The sequence below is a fragment of the Urocampus carinirostris genome, chromosome 14, assembly GCF_059441175.1.
Source record: "Urocampus carinirostris isolate Australia breed hairy pipefish chromosome 14, RoL_Ucar_1.0, whole genome shotgun sequence".
NCBI classification, from domain to species: Eukaryota; Metazoa; Chordata; class Actinopteri; order Syngnathiformes; family Syngnathidae; genus Urocampus; species Urocampus carinirostris.
Window position 1 is genome coordinate 40,426,613 of NC_142362.1, and position 17,167 is coordinate 40,443,779.

The 17,167-nt window shown below is 42.7% G+C and overlaps 1 protein-coding gene across 1 annotated transcript in view; it reads right to left on the reverse strand.

The window, feature by feature from the left end:
- Positions 1–2,239: 2,239 nt before the first annotated feature.
- Positions 2,240–17,167, reverse strand: part of LOC148353430 (rab3 GTPase-activating protein catalytic subunit-like) — an 87,060-nt gene continuing 72,132 nt past the window's right edge. Inside the window, exons 15-16 of the mRNA XM_088352410.1 lie at positions 2,960–3,062; positions 2,240–2,617 (exon numbers count right to left, since the gene is read on the reverse strand). Coding sequence (XP_088208536.1) covers positions 2,381–2,617; positions 2,960–3,062 — 340 coding nt within the window. The 3' untranslated portion in view covers positions 2,240–2,380. The remainder of the gene's footprint in view (positions 2,618–2,959; positions 3,063–17,167) is intronic.

A 17,167-nucleotide genomic window follows, 5' to 3' on the forward strand; every position in this document is an offset into this window, starting at 1 on the left:
TTTTTGCAATGTATGAATTGTTGATCATCGCAGTTAGAGAATAATTGGAGCCCTTCCATGAAAAGCAAAGCAGAGGGCCCAACCAGCACAAGACAACACTAACGCACGTTTCAAAAGATTACGTTATTTGGCGAGTGTCTTACTCAATTTAAGTGTGTGTGTGTGTGTGTGTGTGTAAAGAATGTAGGCCGTGTTATATGTTGAAGACACCAAGACAAAGTTGCACATGATCAAGGGTTTAAGTTTATACTATTACATAATCATAGTTACTATAATACTTATGATGTTTTTAACTGTAAGTTATGATTGTTATTCGTATTATGATTATGGGTATTATTAGCACAAGATTATGACTATTCTCATAATTATAATTATTATTTAGCAGGTAATTTTTCTTTTCAACTAGCATGAAGGGCACCCTGTTCAGCATGAAGGGCTATGAGTTTGATATGCAAAAAATAACAACTCATGTTATTACTATATTGTTACACATATCATCACGCAAGAGAAATAATCAGGAACACTTTGTAAAAAAAAATCAGAAAATCAACCTGGTAATAAATGTATGATTATATATAATTGTTTAATCACATCATAAACATACAGTGCATCCGGAAAGTATTCACAGCGCTTCACTTTTTCCACATTTTGTTATGTTGCAGCCTCATTCCAAATTGTATTAATTTAATCTCTTATCTCAAAATTCTACACATAATACTCCATTATGACAATGTGAAAATGTTTTTTTTTACTTTTTTGAATTTATTAAAAATAGAAAACTAAGAAATCACATTTACATAAGTATTCACAGCCTTTGCCATGAAGCTCAAAATTGAGCTCAGGTGCATCTTTTTTCCATTGATCATCCTTGAGATCTTTCTACAGCTTAATTGGAGTCCACCTGCAGTAAATTCAGTTGATTTGACATGATTTGGAAAGGCACACACCTGTCTATATAAGGTCCACGTTGAGTGTGCATATCAGAGCAGAAACACCAAGCATGAAGTCAAAAGAACTGTCTGTAGACCTGCGAGACAGGATTGTCTTGAGGCATAAATCTGGGGAAGGATACAGAAAGATTTTTGCTGCTTTGAAGGTCCCAATGAGCACAGTGGCCTCCGTTATTCGTAAATGGAAGACATTTGGAACCACCAGGACTTTTCCTAGAGCTGGCCGGCCTTCTAAACTGAGCGATCAGGGAAGAAGGGCCTTAGTCAGGGAGGTAACCGAGAACCCGATGGTCACTCTGTCAGAGCTCCAGTGTTCCTCTGTGGAGAGAGGAGAGCCTTCAAGAAGGACAACCATCTCTGCAGCAATCCACCAATCAGGCCTGTATGGTAGAGTGGCCAGACGAAAGCCACTCCTTAGTAAAAGGAACATGGAAGGTTCATTTTTCAGCAGGATAACGACCCAAAGCACACAGCCAAGATCTCAAAAGATTGGCTTCAGAACTACTCCGTGAATGTCCTGGAGTGGCCCAGCCAGAGTCCAGACTTGAATCCGATCGAACATCTCTGGAGAGATCTGAAAATGGCTGTGCACAAACGTCTCCCATCCAACCTGATTGAGCTTGAGACTTATTGCAAAGAAGAATGGGCAAAACTGCCTAAAGATAGCTGTGCTAAACTTGTGGGATCATATTCAGAAAGACTTGAGGCTGTATTTGCTGCCAAAGGTGGATCAACAAAGTATTCAGCAAAGGCTGTGAATACTTATGTAAATGTGATTCCTTAGTTTTCTATTTTTAATAAATTCAAAAAAACTAAAAAAAAAACTTTTTCACATGGTCATAATGGAGTATTTTGTGTAGAATTTTTAGATAAGAGATTAAAATAATACAATTTGAAATGAGGCTGTAACATAACAAAATGTGGAAAAAGTGAAGCGCTGTGAATACTTTCCGGATGCACTGTAATTAACATAATCACACACAAAATTAGATTAAACAATTTCAATAAATGGATATATGTGTGTTCCAGGCGAAATTTTCATTATTTTCAACATTCTGGTAGAATATATTATATCAAGTGCACTGAATGGCCAATTTAAGAATTCCATTCTGGCAGCAGCAGTGTTGACTTCTTGTTGAAGATAGTACGGAAGTAGGGTTGAATGGACTCAGTTAACCTAATAAAAAAAACAAAAAAAAGTTTTTACTCGAAAATCACAATGACCCAGCCCGAATGAGCAATTTTCAGAACAAGTCTGTGGACACATCAGCTGTTCTTAGAGGCAACTCTGTTGTAGACACTTTTTATATATGGAGTACAAACATCTTTAATGTTTTGAAAATATTGTCAGAAATCAAACCAGCTAACTGATCTGCATTTCCAGGTACATTGATTCCAACTCTGCATTAAAAGGTATTAAAAACAAGAAATTAAAAGAAAGCTGTGTCAGAGGAAAATGCCCCTGCAAGTCTAAATTCGTCCCTAGTCATTACGCAGAAAAGTCGTTGAGGAAGAGCCTTGGAATATGGTGCTGGTTGAGGAACACATGAACGCAACAAAATCTCCCGGCCTGCTGGTGAAGGAAAATCATGTGTTTTGCCATTTCCTTGAGTCAGCTTGCTTTCTTCTTCTCTCATCAGCCCAGTGTCCTTATCCTCAATGGCAGCCTAGAAGCAGACACATTTCGAAATATATTTTTTAACAGTGACCTTAACCCACTGCAATTTAATTATTTTCTATCAGGCTCCCCTTGGAAGAATGAATCCTCTCACACTGTCTCCCTCTCTTTCCTTACCCTAAGTCAACCCCCGGTTGATAAAATTCGCTCTAATCAAGGCTACACGACAAAAAAAAGACGTGCCACTATTTTGAGAATTTTCACTTTTCGTGGGTTGTTTGGTACCCATTAACTGCGAAAACCTTCTGTACTGTCTAGTTTCTTACACACAGTTGCACATGTTCACTTGCGTGAAAACGGACACGCGTGCAATAAGTGCTAAGCTGCTCACCTCTTGTGCATTCAGAAACAGCCTCTGAATGATGCCACCAACCTTTCCCTGACCAGCTCCATTTATCAACACTTCAGGCTCTTCCAAAAGAGAGTTCAGAAACCTGAAAATGTACAGAAAAATTTCATATTCAAATAGTCCATTGACGCTGACAGTAAAAGCCGAGAGACTCTGCAATGACTTCACAAATAAACACAATTTTTCCACCCAGAACCTTTAATTATTGTTCAGGCACAACTAATATTAATGCAATATGTCAAAACAGCATTTACAAGAATTCAAAAGGATTTTATTTCGTTGGGGGGGCGGGGGGAAGTCCACAACATGTGGATATTCTGCTTTTCCATACCCCTACAGTAAAGCTTTCATTTGTTGGACATAGATTAGAAGGTCACACACCGCGCAAACACCCTTGAACGCAGGTTTAACTAACATTAATGTTTTGGATGCGCTCACTAGGATTGACAAAGGCCTGTGCGGTCCATAAACGACTGTACATTGATACTCAGATCTACTTTATTGTCATTCTAGTACACGTGTATACAGAACGAAATGTCGATACATCTGACCCGCACAGTTTCCTTGAATGTACAGATATAAATAAAATGTTGTATTGAGTTGTAGTATTGAGTGCTAATAATATACTAAATAATTATGGCTATGTGTAGTATTTTACAGTAGCGCAAATAGTGCAAGAGGAGTAGCTAACCAGATGTGCAAAATGGGCAGTCAGGTAAACAAGTCAGGTAAACAGTAACAATAACGCTGTAAGTACAATAGTGCAGAGAAACAGATGTGCAAGGAGTGGCTAGCTACAAAGAACTGCCAGTAGTGCAAAAACTCAAACAAAACCCACAGATGTACAGATTAGCAGCAGTTTAGATTTACTATGTGTTTGATAGACCATTTAACAGTCTAATGGCCAGGGGCACAAGACTATTGTGGAACCTGGTGGTCCTGCACCGCGCACTGCAGTACCTCTTCCCAGAGGCTAGCAGAGTGAACAGTCCATGATGGGGGTGAGAGGGGTCCCTGATAATGTTCTTAGCTTGGGATAGGCAGCGCTTCTGGCCAATGTCCTGAATGGAGGGAAGAGAAGTCCCGATGATTTTCTCTGCTGTCCTCGTCACCCTCCTCACACTACCCCAGTCGGTAGCGCTGCAGCCTCCACACCACACAGAGATACAGCTGGTCAGGATACTCTCTATGGTGCTCCTGTAGAATGTGATGAGGGAGGGTGGGGGCAGGTGGGCTCTCCTCATCCTCCGCAGGAAGTACAGGCGCTGCTGTGCCCTCTTAACCAGTGATGCAGTGTTCACTGACCAGGTGAGTTTGTTTGCGATGTGCACCCCTAGGAACTTGATGCTGCTGACAACCTCCACAGGCTTGTTGTTGATGAAAAGTGGGGCATGGTTGGGCTGGTTTTTTCTGAAGTCGACAATGATCTCTTTAGTTTTGTAAACATTCAGGACCAGGCTGTTGTCCCTGCACCAGCCCACCAACTGCTCCACCTCCTCTCTGTAGGCTAGGTCGTTGTCGTCCCTGATGAGGCCCACCACTGTTGTGTCGTCCGCAAACTTCACGATGTGGTTTGTGGCGGACCTAGGGACGCAGTCGTGTGTCATCAGGGTGAACAGCAAGGGGCTCAGGACACAGCCTTGGGGGGAGCCCGTGCTGAGGTTGATGACATCGGAGATGTTCTGACCAATCCGCACTGACTGGGGTCTGTCAGTGAGGAAGTCCAGCAGCCAGTTCCGCAGGGGAGTGTTGCAACCCAGGAGTCTCATTTTGTCTACCAGGTGTTGTGGGATGATGGTGTTGAATGCTGAACTGAAGTCCAGGAACAGCATCCGCACATGGGTGTTCTTCTCCTCTAGGTGTGTCAGGCTCAGGTGAAGCGCAGAGGTGATGGCATCCCCGGTGGAGCGGTTTGTCCGGTAGGCGAACTGAAAGGGGTCGAGTGAGGAGGGGAGACTGGAGGTGATGTACTCTTTAACCAGTCTCTCAAAGCACTTCATTATGATGGGAGTCAGTGCAACGGGCCGGTAATCGTTGAATAATAAGATCAGGGGGTTCTTTGGCACAGGGATGATGGTGGCAATCTTGAAGCATGATGGTACTGTGGCTTGGTCTAGCGAGGTGTTGAAAATGTCTGTTAGTACACAAGCCAGCTGATCGGCGCACTCCCTAAGGACCCGCCCTGGAATGTTGTCCGGGCCTGGAGCCTTCCGTGTGTTGACCCGATTGAACGATTCAAGATGGCTGCGCATGGATATATGCTTGCGGCTCGTGCCGTTCTCTTGTCTTTTTTGCTTTCACTTTTGGACACATGTGTGGCCAAAAACACTTACAGTAGGGACGAACTTATTCGGCTGGGTGAGCGTCTAAATTTCGACTTTTCGGGCACTTTTTATACCGCCCATGATATACCGAGTGAACTTCAAAGAGACCCGGGATCCTTGTGGACAGCTATTCCTCTTAATAAACGACGCCGACGGCGCCGTAAAGAAAGGAAACAGAAGCGTGGTTGCCGTGCAGGTAGATGTGTGAAGCGTTTGAAGTCCAAGCAGCAAGATGGACGCGAGGATGGACGCGAGGATGTAACTAATTCCACCATTCATTCCTCGCCGGACAACCGACGCTTTAAACTCAGCGCTCACGAACGGCCACAACGCCAGGAGCTTTTGAAGATCTCGACAAAGACTACAAAGAGTTCAGCTAAGTCAAATGATTCAGCAAAGCTGAGATTTGGTCTGTTAAATATTAGATCGCTTGCTCCAAAAGCTTTACTTGTTGATAACATTATTCGTGATTATAAACTTAACTGTATGGGTCTTTGTGAAACGTGGTTACGCCCGGATTAGCACTTAGCGCTAAATTATGCCTCTCCCCCAGACTACGAGAGTAGTCATATAGCGCGCACGTTGAAAAGGGGTGGTGGTGTTGCGCTAATCTCTGAAAAATCGCTCAAATTTAATACACGTACCTCTAATAATTACAAAACGTTTGAGGCTCTTGTGATGCGGTCCCCTCAATTGTCAATTGATGTAATAACTATCTATCGTGCACCTGGGCCATACACAACTTTCTTAGACGAATTTGCTGAACTTTTGTCTGAACTAGTAACCTATGCAGACAAAATTATAATTATGGGAGACTTTAACATTCATATGAACTCCCTACACAGTTCACTTACTATTGCGTTTAGTTCTCTAATTGATGCATTTGGTTTTATTCAATTGGTTGATTTGCCAACCCATAAAAATGGGAACACGCTAGACTTGATTCTGACTCGAGGAGTTTAGAACCCTTAAAAAAGAATGCAGGAAATGGGAGAGAAAATGGCGCGCTACCAAGCTTGAGGTTTTCCATAAAACCTGGTGTGACAGCTTGTTAAAGTATAAAGCGGCCCTTGCCTCTGCAAAATCGGCCTACCTTTCGAAGGTGATTGCATCTCAAAAGAACAACCCCAAAGCCCTTTTTGACACTGTAGCATCCCTTACAAGGCAACAGACTATCGCAGATAGTTCGACACACTCTGCTCAGGACTTAATGGTCTTCTTCACTAAGAAGATTCAATGCATACAGGAAGAAATTGCAAAAGATATTGTTAGTACCACACGTATTAAAGGACTGAAATTTACAAATGCACGACAGGGTGGCTGCCCTGGGAAAATGGCCGGTTTTAGTGAACTGTCACTTGATGATCTCAAACAAGTGGTGAATGCGGCCAAACCGACAACTTGCCAGTTCGACCCGCTCCCAGGTTCACTTATTAAAAGTCTTTTTAGCGTCCTTGGGCCTTCAGTTCTAAATATTATAAATACATCACTCTCCTCAGGTGTAGTTCCAGCAGCTTTTAAGTCCGCCGTTATTAAACCCACACTGAAACGACCCAACCTTGATCCAGAAATCTTAAGTAATTACAGACCTGTGTCAAACCTACCTTTCCTCTCTAAAGTACTCGAAAGAGTAGTGGCACAGCAGCTGAATGCTTTCATATCTGAGAATAACCTTTTTGAATCCATGCAATCAGGATTCAGGGCTAACCACTCTACTGAGACAGCTCTGATCAAGGTAACAAATGATCTCCTAATGTCAATGGATTCTGGCGCATCATCACTTTTGCTGCTGCTGGATCTTAGTGCTGCTTTTGACACAGTGCGCCACAATATCCTACTAGAACGGTTGGAAAAATGGATTGGTCTCTCAGGAACCGTCCTCTCGTGGTTCAGATCCTACCTCTCAGATAGGACGCACTGTGTTAAATATGGTGAAACGACATCTGAGCCCTTTAATGTTACCTGCGGTGTTCCGCAGGGTTCAGTGCTCGGCCCCCTACTTTTCAACATTTACATGCTTCCATTAGGTGATATTATTCGCAAGTACAATATCAGCTTCCACTGCTATGCAGACGACACTCAACTATATCTTCCGTTGGAGGAATCTTCCATACTAAACTGTGGAAATTTGGAGGCCTGTCTCACTGAGATAAAAGAGTGGATGTCACTCAATTTCTTGCGTCTTAACTCTGAAAAGACCGAAATGTTAGTCATTGGTCCTTCTAAATGCCGTGACTTATTCTCAAAAACTGCTGTGAACATTGACAAATGTCACATCACACAGAGTGACTCAGTTAAAAATTTAGGTGTCATATTTGACCCTGATCTATCCTTTGAGATGCATGTAAAGCAAATTACTAGAACTGCCTTCTTCCATCTTCGCAACATTGCTAAAATCCGTTCAATACTGTCTCAGTCTGATGCGGAAACAATAATTCATGCATTTGTTACCTCCCGTCTCGATTACTGTAATGCACTACTCTCCGGTCTCCCGAAGTCCAGAATCAAGTCTCTTCAGCTAGTACAAAATGCCGCAGCGAGGCTTTTAACTAGGACAAAAAAGTACGATCACATAACACCGATTTTGGCTAACCTGCATTGGCTCCCAGTTAGCCAAAGATGTGACTTCAAAGTTCTCTTAGTATTGTACAAAATCATACATGGACTTGCTCCCTCTTATCTTTCAGATCTGATCTGCCACTATGTCCCGGTCCGAAGCCTACGATCTGAGAGTGCTGGTCTTCTGATGACCCCGAGAGCAAAGAAGTCTTCTGCTGGTTCGAGAGCGTTCTCCATCCGGGCACCGGTGCTGTGGAATGCTCTTCCCCCTGAGTTCCGATCTGCAACCTCAGTGGAAATGTTTAAATCTAAACTTAAAACTCACTTCTACTCCATTGCATACGGATAACCTACTCCTCTTGTCGGTTGAAAATAGTTTGTGTAATATAGTGTAACAATCTGTGAAGCCCTTTGAGACTCTTCGTGATTTAGGGCTATACAAATAAAAATGACTTGACTTGACCCTTCTCAGGGTCTTCCTCACGTCAGATGAGTCCAGGTGGAGCGCTCTTTCGTCCTGATTTGGAACCGCTTTCGCTGCAGGGGTGCCATTTTGTGCCTCGAACCTCCCAAAGAAGTTGTTGAGGTCATTCAGAAAGTCCATGCTAGTGTCCTGCACTGGGGCGGTGGTTGGCTTGTATCTGGTGATGGCCTGAATGCCTTTCCACATATCCCTGGTGTTGGTTGTGGTGAGGAAACGGTCCTGGATTTTTTGACTGTGCGATCGCTTTGCTAGTCTGATAGCACGGTTCAGGTTAGCCCTCGCTGATCTCAGCGCCTCCTCGTCACCAGATTTAAAGGCAAGGTTCCGTACCTTTAGCAGTTTGCGTATCTCAGCAGTCATCCAGGGCTTCTGATTGGCACAGGTGCAGATGGTTTTGGTATTGCTGACGTCTTCTGCGCATTTACTGATGTAGGCTGACACAGACATGGCGTACTCATCTATATTTATTTTGTTGTTGTAAGTGGCAGCCGATTTAAACATGTCCCAATCAGTGCATTCAAAGCAGTCCTGTAGTGCCTCCATTGCCCCCTCAGTCCACACCCTCACCTGCTTCACTGTAGGTTTTTCTCTGGTCAGCAGGGGCTTGTATGCAGGAATTAGCATAACAGAAAGGTGATCTGATGAGCCAAGGTGGGGGCGGGGGGCTGCTCTGTATGCTCCTCTGATATTTGTGTAGGCCAAGTCTAATGTGTTCCTACCTCTTGTAGCAAAGTTGACATGCTGGTGGAAATGCGGGAGAACTGTTTTCATGTTGGCCTGGTTAAAGTCCCCCGCCGCAATGAAAATGCACTCGGTGTAAGCATGCTGCAGTTCACTCACAGTTCGGTAGAGAACGTCCATTGCCTCCTTAGTATTAGCGCTGGGTGGCACGTACACGGCAGTAATGATGGTAGCACTAAACTCCCTCGGTAAGTAGTAGGGTCTGCAGATCACCGTCAAAAGTTCAATGTCTCGTGAGCAGTGATTCGAGATTATCTTAGCATTTCTACACCAGTTGTTGTTGGTATAAATCAGGGGTCGGGAACCTATGGCTCGCGAGCCAGATATGGCTCTTTTGATGATAACATATGGCTCGCAAATCTGGCTCGCAGATTTGGGTTTGAAAAAATTATCGTTTGCTTAAATGCATCCATCGATTTTCTATTGATCATGTCTTGTGCAGAGTTGCAGTTGCACGAGCGATTGTCTATTTTAGTTGGATGATAATACCCGATGTTGGCCGTTACTGGGGGGCACAGGTACACGCCCCCTTTTGCGTCCATTGGCACTTGGCCGTTGGTCATTAGCTCAAAGCTAACTCTCCGACGGAGAAGATGGCGAAACAAAAAAAATATGTTGAATATCGTACATTTCAGGACGAACAGCCCGAAGAATTTTCCTTTGTGAAGAGGTATGCCTAATTTGCTATGACAAAATTGCATCGATGAAACAGTCGAATGTTAAGCGGCACTTCGACACACGCCATGCCCCCTTTGCACGGTCTGCTTTTGCAGAGCAATGTGCGCTGGTTGTCAAGAGGAAAGGTGCTCAGCCGTTTTACGGCTTGCCTCAACGAAATACGGATTTTTCTTGAAACGAAAGGCAACGAGCATCCTGAGGTAGCGAAAACTGAGTGGCTCCTCAAATTTTATTATCTCGTCGATAGCAGTTAGCCCCACAATGCTAACACCGTCATCCGGGATAGATGAGTTTAGCCATGTCTCCGTCAGAATTAGAGCGCAACAGTTCGTCATCTCGCGGTTCGATGTAATTTCCACTTGTAAATGGTCCATTTTGTTGTCCAGGGAGCGAACGTTGGAGAGGAAAATGGATGGGAGAGGCGTTTTGAAGGGTTTAGCCTTCAGCATACACAACATGTGAGCCCACTCAAAACATCTCCACCAGCTAGCTGGCTTCACATCCGGTCTCCTCCAGTCGTTCAAAGCGCACTTTGGAGAATTTCGTGAGCACTGTGGTCTTATTAAGTTCACCACCCATCCAAACGAGTGTTCACTGAACACAGCCGACCTGAGTTGCATTCCTGATGTCTCCCTGGTAGATTTTGAAGCAGAAGTGGCTGACCTGAAGGCCTCAGAGATGAGGATGAGCAAGTTCAAATCACTGAATGAAGAATTGGAAAGAATTGCACGACAGAAAGCGGAGTTGGCGAGCAAGCACATGAGGACAGAACTGGACAAACTTCAATCCAAAGACGAGCTGATTCTCAAAGCTTGGAACGCGCTTCCAGTCACATACCACACACTGAGGCGTGTGAGTATTGGTGTATTGACAATGTTTGGATCGACATATTCATGTGAGCAGTCATTTTCACATCTCAAAAACATCAAGTCCAACCTACGATCACATTTAACGGATGAAGCCGTCAATGCCTGCATGAAGCTTTAACTCACCAAGTAGCAACCAGACTACAAAACCATCAGCAAACCATGCAGCACCAGAAGACGCATTAATGGTGAGTATTATAACATCATTATTTAAAATAATAAATTAAGACGCTTGTTATGCTCACATTTAATTTAATTCAGTCTTAAGATATATTATATGGCTCTCACTGAAACACATTTCCAAAAATTGTGCTTTTATGGTTCTCTGAGTCAAAAAGGTTCCCGACCCCTGGTATAAATGCATAGTCCGCCACCCCTGCACTTACCGGTGAGCTCGCCGCTTCTATCAGCGCGGAAAGCAGTTAGCCCCACAATGCTAACACCGTCATCCGGGATAGATGAGTTTAGCCATGTCTCCGTCAGAATTAGAGCGCAACAGTTCGTCATCTCGCGGTTCGATGTAATTTCCACTTGTAAATGGTCCATTTTGTTGTCCAGGGAGCGAACGTTGGAGAGGAAAATGGATGGGAGAGGCGTTTTGAAGGGTTTAGCCTTCAGCCTAGCCGTTAGCCCGGCCCGACAACCTCATTTCCTCCCCCGGTCACAGCGCTTCCTCTTGCCACTTTTTTTCGCTGCTTTGTAGGCCGCTGGGTCTTGTTGACGTAGCACTCCGAGGCTAAGTAAACACTCCAGAGTGATCGTAGAAATGAGCGTCGGATTTCTGGATGTTCGCATATCCAGCAAAAAACTGCGATCGTTTATTAATCTGCAGTTAGAGTTGTCTTTGTTCGCCCTCAAAAACTGAGTCGAAGACTGGGGTTTTTGACCAAAATGTGAGAAACTGTTGGGAGCAGATGCAGCCGCAGCCATACAGGGCGCCGCCATTTTGCTCCTTAAGCAAGGCATCACTGCCACCGTTACATTTTCTCAATCTACTTTTCGCTCTATCCATCAACATTTGTATAACTATTTCAATTCATTCTAGTGGAAGTGTGAAGCTAAAAATATACCATTGATAACAATGAGTAATATATTTTTCTAAAGGCCCAGTCATACAGCCTTTCGCGTCTGTATCGCGGGTAAAAAAATTTTTTGCCCTTGGTTGCCCGCGGTGGAAAATGTGCAAAATTGGCCGGCGACTGTTCAGCGTCCTTATCGCGGGTAACCGCGGCTGCATTGCTGTGCCGCCCCCGGTTACCCGTGGTCTAAATTTTTGAGCAGCGCAAAACTTTTTCGCGCGGCCAACCGCGTGTGAATTTCTTACCGCGTGTAAAGCACGGCTGTATTGCGTCTGTATCGCGATCTCAAAGCATCCAACAGCGTCTGCTTCACGGGCAGAAATTTCTGGCCGTGATTCAGCCGCGATTCGCCTGTGAAAGGCTGTGTGACCGGGCTAAAAGCGTCTTTGGCAGTTTTGAAGCATTTCTTTAATGTTCCGAAGTGTTTTATTTTCACATAATGAACACACACCATAAACAAACATATGTACTTTCTATATGTCAATATCATATATATACAGGACTGTCTCAGAAAATTTGAATATTGTGATAAAGTTCTTTATTTTCTGTAATGCAATTAAAAAAAACAAAAATGTCATACATTCTGGATTCATTACACATCAACTGAACTATTTCAAGCCTTTTATTATTTTAATATTGCTGAATTTGGCTTACAGCTTAAGAAAACTCAAAAATCCTATCTCAAAATATTAGAATATCATGAAAAAGTATACAAGTAGGCTATTCAACTAATCACCTGAATCCTCTAATTAACTCGAAACACCTTGCGAGGGTTTCCTGAGCCTTAAAAACACTCAGCTTGGTTCAGTAAACTAAATCACAAGTATGGGGAAGACTGCTGATCTGACTGCTGTCCAGAGGACCATCATTGATACCCTCCATCAGGAGGGTAAGACACAAAAAGAAATTTCTAAAAGAGCAGGCTGTTCACAGAGTGCAGTTCCACAAAAAGTCTGTTGGAAGGGAAAAATGTGGCCGGAAACGCTGCACAACCAAGAGAGATGACCGCAGCCTTAACAAAATTGTAAAGAAGAGCCGCTTCCAGAATTTGGGGGAGCTTCAAAGACAGTGGGCTGAAGCTGGAGTCCAGGTATCAAAAGCCACAGTTCACAGACGTGTCCGGGAAATGGGCTACAATAGCCGTATTCCCATGGTCAAGCCACTTCTGAACTCAAGACAACGGAAGAAGCGTCTGACTTGGGCTATGGAGAAGAAGCACTGGACATTTGCAGAGTGGTCCAAAGTCCTCTTTTCAGACGAAAGCAAGTTTTGCATTTCATTTGGAAGTCAAGGCGCCAGAGTCTGGAGAAAGGCTGGAGAGGAGCAAAATCCAAGTTGCTTGAAATCCAGTGTGAAGTTCCCACAGTCAGCAATGGTTTGGGGAGCCATGTCAGCTGCTGGTGTTGGGCCACTGTGTTTCATCAAGTCCTGAGTAAATGCAACTGTGTACCAAGAGATTTTAGAGCACTACATGCTTCCATCTGCTGAAAAGCTCTATGGAGATGAGGATTTCATTTTCCAGCATGATGTGGCACCTGCCCACAGTGCCAAAACCACCAGTAACTGGTGCACTGACCATGGCATCACTGTCCTTGATTGGCCTGCTAATTCCCCTGACCTGAACCCCATCGAGAATTTGTGGGGTAGAGTTAAGAAGAAGATGAAAGACACCAGACCTACAAATGCAAATGAGCTGAAGGCCGCTATCGAAGCATCCTGGGCATCAATAACACCTCAGCAATGCCACAGGCTGATTGCCTCCATGCCACGCCGGATTGATGCAGTAATCCGTGCAAAAGGATTCCCAACCAAGTACTGAGTGCATCAATGGACATTTTCAAATGTTTGATTTAGTTTTGCTGTTATAAAATTATTTTTTTACTTGGTCTGAGGAAGTATTCTAATATTTTGAGATAGGATTTTTGAGTTTTTTTCAGCTGTAAGCCAAAATCAGCAATATTCAAATAATAAAAGGCTTGAAATAGTTCAGTTGATGTGTAATGAATCCAGAATGTATGACATTTTTGTTTTTTTAATTGCATTACAGAAAATAAAGAACTTTATCACAATATTCTAATTTTCTGAGACAGTCCTGTATATTTAGTCTATACCAGGGGTCCGGAACCTACGGCTCGGAGGCCATATATGACTCGTCATGAGTACATATGCCGGAGATAAAATTATACTTATTAAACACATCGATAGCGTTCCAATTCTGATGGCCCCATGGTTTACTGAAAAAAATAGATGGATCACTTAAACAAGACTGCAGGAAATCTGAAGGAAAATGGGACGGTACCAAGCTTGAGGCTTTCCGTTAAACCTCGTGTGACGGCTTGATGAGGTTTAAAGCAGTCCTTGTCTCTGCAAAATCAGCCTTTTTTGGAAGGTGCTTGCAGCACAAAAGAATAATCCCAAAATCTTCTTTGACACTGTAGCATTTAAATGGTGAATTTTCTGCATTTATATGGCGCTTTTCAAGTCAAGGAAGACCTCCCAAAGCGCTTAACAATGTGCTTCACACTTACCCATTTACACACACTCTCACACACACCAGGGAGTCAGCCATGCAAGGCGCCTTACCTGCTGGGGGCATTAAGGATTCAGTGTCTTGCCCAAGGACACTTCGACATATAACACGGAGGAACCGGGAATCAAACCTGTACTGTTAACTGTCCTGTTAAATTGTAAGAATCGTTTACTTAGCCTAGTATATCCGAATATTGTCAAGAGGTTTGGCATCCCCACTTCAAAAAAGTAAAACTAGAACATAGACAAAAGCCCTCCCAGAGTTTGTTGTAAATTTAGAATGTGAACACTTTGTGTGTTTAAAACGAAATGGGTTCCTGATGTGCTCTTAATGTGAAATAAAACAGTATGTATTGTCTGCCATGTGAAAGAGAAGGTTTTAGTTTTGCCTAATAAACTATACTGCGTGGTTAAAATTTAAACACTTTTTTTGCAGGACTACAAGCACTATCTGACCTTGATTTTCTTATTTTTTGAATATTCATTATTTTAAAAATAATACAATAATAATGTTTTATTTTCAAAAGGAAACTCTTACAACCCACCCCAACCGCCCCTTTCTCTTATCATAGCTTCAGCTCACATGCATGCCTGCATTCATTTACTCAATCTCGTGCTGACATTGACTTCAAAAGCCAGCGGTTGAAACAACGCAGAGTAGAGATAAGATATTGGGCCCGGGCCTGAACCTGACCCGAAATTTCGTAAGTAGGGCAGCGTCTGTATAGAATTACGGTAGTCGTACTTTTGTAGTAATTCTATACCAGTTTTTTATTTTCAGAGTGAAAGAAAAATAATATATGAGGTCCCTGTTTTTAAGCACTATATTTGATATTTAGTTTGTAGTTATTGTGTAGTATTTTTGTTGTATTTCTGTTGTAGTATTTTTGAGTGGACACACAAAGTGACAATGGCGACCAAAAAAGTTAACCACTCTTGGGGGCCACCTAGTGGTTGCGGGGCCTTAAGGAGCCGCTTAGCTTGCGTATGTCTTGGGCTACCGCTGCGGTCTGTGCAGCTTAGTCAAGTCAAGTCATGTTTATTTGCATAGCCCTTAATCACATCTTAGAAGGAACATTGTTCTTAGTTTGTACAGCCCTTTGAGACTTATCGTGATAATGGATATACAAATAAACAAGATTAGTTTTTACATTGTGTAATTTAGCTTGAATATCATTTGGTAGTTTAATGTATATTAAGTTTGATTTTTAATTTTTTTTTAGCATCTTTGGTATTAAAATAATCCAAATGTAATCAAAAGTAATCAAGTTACATTTCTGCAGGGTTATGCTATTCAGATTATGTTTCACAACAGGTAACTAGTCACTGTATCAGATTACATTGTGAAAGTAACCATACCAACCAAGATGACACCTATTACTGCCCTTATAATATCGCACAAGAGACTCCTTCTAAGAACACCTGAAGTAGCCAACGGACAGGTTCCGAAAATATCTCACCAGTTATGGATCATTGCGATTTTCTACTAAATTTCATTTTTAAATGCCATGAAGTTTTAGTGCTTGACTTAATGCCCAATAAATACAACATAGTAACAACATAGTAATAATTTTGGTTAGTTTAAAACGTACATCAAAATGGTATCCCTCCATGCCAATCAGTAACAAAAAGTAGCGCTCAGCTCCCAAAAACTTGGTGACCCCTGCTAAATGACAACTTTATTTAAATGCGTTTGTAAGGGGTGTAAAACTTATTTGAGCTCAAGGAGAACATGGTAGGAAAAAAACTTACAGGAGCTTCACTAGTAGATTAAAGAGAGAAAGAGATGAGAGAGAGAGAGAGAGATGGAGAGTAAGAGAGAGAGAAAAAAAGGAGAAACAGAGAAAGGAAGAAAGACAGAAATAGAGAAAGACCGAGTGAAGAAGAGAGAGGTACAAAGAGAGAGAAAGAGGCGTTTACAAAAATAGTTAATGAAAGAAAAAGAGGGGAGAAAAAAAAAGATTAAAAAAAGGATAAAATAAATAGACGGACAGGGACAAAGATAAAAAAGAGAGGGGGAGTGAGAAAGACAGAAAAATTGAGAGAAAAAGCAAGAGAAATAAACACAAAGAGAAAAAGTGAGTTAGAGAAAGAGAATAAAAAAAGACAGAGAAAGGAAAAAGAGATAGAAGAAACAGAAAAATAGAGACAGCGAGAGAGGGAGTCTAAGAGAGAAGAAAAAGAGTGACAGGGGGGAGAGAAAAAAGAAGGAGAAGAAATAGATACAGTGTGAGAGAGAAAAATGGCGAACTGAGAGGAAGAAAAAGGAAATGGGGACAGAGAGACAGAGAGGGAGGGAGAAAAAAAAGAGACAGAGTAAGACAGAGAGAGGGTAAGAAAGTGTAAGAAAGAAAGAGATAAGAGAGAAAGAAATTCAGATTCAGATTCAGATTTACTTTATTGTCATTCGTGTACACGTGTATACAGAACGAAATGTCGATACATCTGACCCGCACAGTTTCCTTGAGCGTCAGCCGGGATAGATAAGATTAACCATGTCTTCGTTAGAATTTTAGCGCAGCAGTTCGTCATCTTGCGGTTCGATGCCACTTCCAGTTGTTAAATGGTCCAGTTTATTGTCCAGAGAGCGAACGTTGGAGAGGAAAATGGATGGGGGAGGCGTTTTGAAGGGTTTAGCCTTTAGCCTAGCTGTTAGCCAGCCCGACAACCTCGCTTCCTCGTCCGGTCACGCCGCTGTCTTGCCACTCTGCTTCGCTGCTTTGTAGGCCGCTGGGTCTTGTTGACGTAGCACTCCGAGGCTAAGTAAACACTCCAGAGTGATCGTAGAAATGAGCGTTGGATTTCTGGATGTTCGCATATCCAGCAAAAAAAACTGTGATCGTATATTAATCTGCAGTTCGAGCTGACTTTGTGCGCTGTCAAAACTGAGTCGAAGACTGGGTCTTATGGCCGAAGTGTAAAAAACTGTA